Here is a 5,959-nt window from a genome sequence, read left to right as displayed (position 1 = left end):
ATGGAGGACAAGGTAGATGCCTTGATCTGGCATTACAATTTTATTGGGTCTTATACTATCAAGTCTGGCTATCAGTGTGCATTACGTTTGACAGCAGATCTTCCAGCCAATATACCATCCTCCTTCACCCACTGGTGTGACTCTGATTGGAAATTTGTTTGGAGTCTCAACCTCCCTCCCAAGCTCAAGCACTTTGTTTGGAGAGTGTGCAATAACTTCTTAGCTGCCAAGCAGAATCTTTATCATAGGCGTTGTTCAACCTCAGATATGTGTCAGGTCTGTTCTCAATCCTCAGAATCTATTGAACATGTTTTCTTTGGTTGTACCTGGACTAAGGCTGTCTGGTTTGGGAGCGGTTTGGGCATCCGTGCTGAGCTTCACTCTATCCTCTCTTTCCAATAATGGTTTGGTGATATCAGAGCCCAGATGATTGAGGAAGAGAGTTGCAAGCCGCTGCTTTGTCGTGTTGTTTGGCTTTGCTGGAGTATTTGGAAGGCCCAAAATGCTTACATTTTCAACCATGAGCCAGTTGATCCTTTCTATGTCATTGCAAAAGCAAATTGGGAGGAATATGAATTTCTTGATGCCCGAGCATCTTTACCTCTGCAAAATGGTGTAAGTGATCGGGTTAGGGGCGGCTCGATACCCAGATGGATACCCCCAGCTTGTGATCTTTTGAAGGTTAACTGTGACGCAGCTTTTCACCCAATGTCATCTAAAGAGGCCATTGCAGTTTTAATTCGTGATGATAGAGGTCGCCTTGTGGACGGTTTGGCTCGCGAGGTTGTTCTTTCTTCAGCATCTCAGGGAGAAGCACTCGGTATTCATTTTGCATGCCTCATGGTTAGCTCTCTAGGATTACCCTCAGCGGAGGTTAAAGGTGATAACAAAAAAGTAATTCATCTGTGTGTGTCTGAAGGTGCCCCTCCTTAGGAATTTTGCACTGTTATAGCTGATATTAGATCTTTTGCTAGGCAATGTAATTTGAGTTTTTCTTGGTGTGCTAGGAATGCCAATGAGGCGGCACATTGGATAGCCCAAGCTTGCCTTGGTGGCTACCTCCCTTGTAATTGGACTTTCTATCCCCCGGCTGCACTGCTAGCAGTTTTATACGGTTAATACATTGATCTGCTTCGTTAAAAAAAAAAAAAAAAAGTTACCAATTGATTTGAAAGGTGATTCATGCATTTCCTTAATTTGTGTATATGTTTTTACTATTGAGTCTCCTATGATTCCCTTTGTTGGATATTCACTACTAGAGTGTAGAACATAACTACAAGTAGGTCTCATGAACTAGTTCATCATTCTACAAAATCATGGGAGATTAACAGATAACTCTCACAGTGGCATTTCAGTGAACCAGTTCATCATTCTACAAAATCATGGTACTTTTTTTTTTTTCTCTTACCTTTTTGACAAATATCTACTTATTGTCTTGTTGATTTAGACCTACTTACACTGGTTGAAGTTCAAAGTTTTCTACTATGGACAAGTACTTTGAGAACTTAAAAAGTGTAAATTAAATATTAAAACCTAAATGGTTAGTTAAGACAGTCTTTTATACATATTTTAACTCCACTCTTTATTTTATATGCATGAAGTATTGAGAATAATACATTGTACATGCATTTATCTTTAAAATTAATTTTGCAATTTTAAATATTATACATTGGTTGGTGTCTTGTTCTTATAGGATATATTTATTTTTCTACCTATTTTTAAAGTTGTTAAAGTATGTTAGACACGTTACGATATGCAATTTAGAGAGAAAAAAAAAAGTGATACTCGATTTGTATTCCAATTTAACAACTCAGATTGCAAGTCAAACTGTTTAATACAAATAATTATATATGACTTCTTGTTACTATAATTGTTTTAAACTAAGCTTCCTACCTTTCATTTCGCATTTCTGAATCTCAATAAATTACCTTCTCTGCTATGAACATGAGCAGGAACAAAGTCAGCAACATTAACTCTTTTGTTCACCTTTGAATATAACTTCCCAGGAAATGCAACATGCACATACATGGAGAGAGGTTTAAAGTCATTGCTGGCAAAGCCACTTTGACCTCGTTTAGGTAACTAACCACTCTTGACCTCAATTTTTTAAAATAGACAGTGATTGGGCTAAACCATTCAGGGATCACCTTTAAAACTTAAAAAGTCAGCAGTTTTAGGCACATCTCACATGCCAAATCAATCTCTCCATTTCTTGGTTTATGAGACTCAGCCTTCTATAGTGTTTTTCTACCGCCTCCCCACCCCCCAAAAAAAATAATAATAAAATTAAATTAAATAAAAAATAAAAATAAAAACAGAATTTATATTATTTCATTTTGCTTTCCTGTTTGGATATATCACGCTCTCGAGTCTGACAAGGTCTGCTTATGCTAAAAGCATAGTCATCTAATGATACATCAAACACGAATTATAAGGTCAAATATTCTTATGCCACTACGAAAGCGCTAGACGTACCTGTGAAATGGTGGATCTAACCAGAAATCCCTTTCGAAGCACCAAAATGCCTTATTTTATGGTTATGTTTGGGATAATCTTTTTTGGCTATTTTAGCCAAAAAAAGACAAAATAAACTAAAAAGTCAATAATATAAAATGTCACATCCAAATCATAATCCTTTTATTTTTTCTCTCACAAAAGTTTAAACAAAAAGTTCATCCCAAACGAGATTTTTTTAGCCCCAGACTAAAATAGTCAAAAAAATAAAAAGTCAAAAAGCCAACCCACATCACAAACGAACGCTATACACTCCTGAAACTGGAGAATCCGGAATTGTCCATTCCATAGTTGCATAGCTTTGAGGGCTGAGTTTAGCGAGCCTTGACCATTTGAACTGCAATCAAAAGTCCGCTTGACAATGATTAAAAGCAGAAGCATGCAAGAAACAAATCTAGTTACATCATGAAGCCCACAACGTCATTCAATGCTATTATTAAACCCCATGAGGAGTATTATAAGATATTCTTGCATGGAGCAGCAGTCTATTATCTGGTTACCAACATACCATGCTTCAGAATGTAAACTACGTTTGCAAAATTAAAAGAAAGTTAAAAAGATAGCTTACAACACGACTATGTTCATGCTAGCAGTGCTGAAAAAGTTGGCATAAAATATAGGTACATCAAATTTTGGTTTTGGGAACACAATAAAATCCAAAACCTGCATTTGGTTTATAGAAACTGAATCAGGAAAGGGTAAAACATTCAGATTGTTATAATAAATCACAGAATCTCTTGGCAACAATTAAGCACGAGGTCTTAACAGTATTAGCATCTCAAGGATTCTTATCCTGATTTTTTATTATTGACACTAACTGCTTAACCAAGATCCACATTGCACCGATTGAGATCATGCAAGTCAAAAAATTCAGGGTTCTAGTGTTTCTTCCCCACCCGCACCCCCATTTTGTATTTATTCCACTTCATACTCTTCTTTCCTCCTTGTTAAACCATAGTTATCAGCCATTATTCTCACAAATCCTGAAGGGATGTTAGATTTATAAAGGAATTTCAATCAAATTGGAAACTTGTGAAAGGTGTAAACGCTTCCTTTTTGGCTTAAATCCCCAAAATTGAATGTCCCTGCATCAAGCCTAAGGGTAATAAGGACTTACTTTGCCCCAAAATTATTATGCATCACATTGTTTCTAGTTTTTAATATTATTAACCCCAACATTGTATATAATTTTTTTTTTCTTTTTCCTCTATTTTGGGCATTCTTCTTTGAAAAATTTGCCTTACCAAGCAAACAAAAATTTGAATCTTCAAACAAAATAACAGCACCAAATAATCTGGTGAACTCATTGAGAGAAACCCAATCAACAAAATAACTAAAAATCAAAATTTCCTATCTTGACATGAACTAGAGTGAAATGGGAAAATCTTTATTTTGGCTAAAAAAAACCTTAATAAATTACATGTTCCTTCAATCATTTTATAGAAACCCATTTCAATCATTGGTTCATTGATTTCACATAAATCAAAACCCTACACCATAAAAAAGCAAAAAGAGTGAAATGGGGAAATAGAGAAAGGTAGACAGAAAAACAGAGCTAAAAGGGAAAGAGATAGAGAGAGTAAGAGAAATAGGGAGAGGAAGAGAAAAACCTCAATGTTGAAAGGCAAGGAGCCGCGAGGCAAGCGACAGCGGTGGCGGTGTGTGACGGTGGAAGATCGACAGTGAATGATGATGGAAGATCAACGGTAAGTGATGGAGGTAAAGTGATGCTGAGTCATCCAAGAGAGTGAGAGAGACGATAAAAGATCGACAGTGAATGATGGTGAGTCAAGAGTCTTGTTTTTGTTTGGGTAGATTGATAAAAAAAATATGGAAAAAGTAATAGAATAAATGAATTGGCACCGATTCTCAAAAACTTCCCCCCAAAAAATTTGCTATCATTGCCGACCAAACAAAATTTTAGTCGCCTATTGTAGCACTTTTGGCTACTAAAGGTATTTTGGTCACCAAAAATAAATATTCACCGACCGAATTTTTCATCACCAAAGATAAAAGTTGTTAGGTCCCTAGTTGCCAATTCTGTGAACAAACTCAGTTTAATGGAGTTGTAATTTTTTCCTTGGTTTTGCTCTTCCCACTCGAGAGGGAACATATGCGCTCAAGCGAAGATTGCACCTTCTCAGTAGTTTGGCTTGTCTGCACAAATACTGGGAGACGTGTTTTTGCGCTCGAGCATGAGTTTCAGCGCTCGAGCAGAGCCCTGTTTTTGTCGCACATGTTTTAGTGACTCCGCTCGAGCAGAAAGTCCTACGCTCGAGCGGGGTACGTGGCCCCTATTTTCTATATATGTGTGTTTAATTCTTTCTTTAGGGTTAAGGCTTCTAAATCTATTTTGGGAGCTCTAGAATTTTCTTTAGAAGCTATTTTACTAGTTTTCCTTTGATGTTTTCTTGAGTATTAAACTCACATGGTTTGATAATTCACATCAAAGGGTTGTTTGAGTGATCATCTTCAAGAGCGTTCTTTTTTGGTGGAATCGAGAGATTCAAGCGTGGAGTGTTCGAAGTTGTTCGAAGGTGTTTGAAGCTATGCGCAGTCGTTAAGTCGACGTGGACGTTGTGGAATCAACATCAATCGAATCAATCCTGAAATGAAGGTTGCGGTGGAAGATGTACAAAGCGTTGAAGACAAATTGACAGAGTTTGGATAATTTGTTTGGGTATTTTGTATTCTTTCTTACCTTCATAGTGGATTGATTTGTGGCGTTTTGCCCGTGATTTTTTATTCACAATTGGAGGTGCTCCAATAGTGATTTTTTCCACGTAAAAATCATTTGTGTCTATTTATTGTTTCTAAAACAACAATCTAAATCACTTTTGTACCTGCTTGCTGATTTAGATTGTTAATTTTAATTGTTTGGGAATTGGTACAATTAAATCTTGATCTAATCACGAATCACTTAGGTTTTTCAATTGGTATCAAAGCGAGTCACTCTTTGTTTTTATCAAAACTATAGGAGTGTGATTTTGTGTGATTGGTGATATGGATTCAATTCGTGAAGGTGACTCGACCCATAGACCTCCGTTATTTGATGGTAAAAACTATTCTTTTTGGAAAGCTCATATGAGAGCATTTTTAATATCTATCGATGAAAAAGTTTGGCACTGTGTGATCTATGGGTGGAGTAAACTTATTGTCACTATTGATTGTATTGATATTCCCAAACCTCTTGATAAATGGGATGCATTCAGTTATAAAAATTCGAGTTGGAACAGTAAAGCTCTCAACTCCCTCTTTTGCTCCGTCACACCTGAAGAGTTTTGTCATATTTGTACTTGTGAGGTAGCAAAAGAGGCTTAGGATATTCTTGAAACTATTCACGAGGGTACTACTTCTATTAAAAGGTCAAAACTTCAACGTCTCACCTTCACCTTTAAAACTCTTTTTTATGCGTGATGATGAGACGTTTGATAATTTTTATGCT

At 36.4% G+C, this 5,959-nt stretch overlaps 1 protein-coding gene and 1 long non-coding RNA gene across 3 annotated transcripts; one reads left to right on the top strand and one right to left on the bottom strand.

Moving 5' to 3' along the window:
• Positions 1–933, top strand: LOC145824005 (uncharacterized). The gene is made up of 2 exons (XM_082923591.1): positions 1–276; positions 496–933. The coding sequence occupies exons 1-2, from the start codon at positions 1–3 to the stop codon at positions 931–933; spliced, it is 714 nt and encodes a 237-aa protein (XP_082779717.1).
• A 1,609-nt stretch (positions 934–2,542) lies between these two features.
• On the bottom strand, positions 2,543–4,378 carry LOC145823416 (uncharacterized). Of its 2 annotated transcripts, XR_014365704.1 has the most exons (3): positions 4,125–4,340; positions 3,083–3,177; positions 2,543–2,851 (listed from the first exon to the last, which is right to left on the bottom strand). It is a non-coding gene; the product is annotated as an uncharacterized LOC145823416 (long non-coding RNA). The 2 variants fall into 2 exon arrangements; XR_014365703.1 differs by lacking the exon at positions 3,083–3,177 and having other exon boundaries at positions 2,616–2,851; positions 4,125–4,378.
• Between the last annotated feature and the right edge of the window lie 1,581 nt (positions 4,379–5,959).

Source organism: Camellia sinensis, chromosome 4 (assembly GCF_055761805.1).
Source record: "Camellia sinensis isolate YWXY chromosome 4, ASM5576180v1, whole genome shotgun sequence".
Classification (NCBI taxonomy): domain Eukaryota; kingdom Viridiplantae; phylum Streptophyta; class Magnoliopsida; order Ericales; family Theaceae; genus Camellia; species Camellia sinensis.
Note: the sequence above shows the minus strand (reverse complement) of the source record. Positions and strands in the feature narration are given on the sequence as shown.

What these genes read in the sequence shown, in the direction of transcription:
- LOC145824005 (XM_082923591.1), top strand. Translation starts at nt 1, where the DNA reads ATGGAGGACAAGGTAGATGCCTTGATCTGGCATTACAATTTTATTGGG. An exon ending in CAACCTCAGATATGTGTCAG is followed by an intron (nt 277 to 495) that starts GTCTGTTCTCAA and finishes AGTATTTGGAAG; the next exon opens with GCCCAAAATGCTTACATTTT.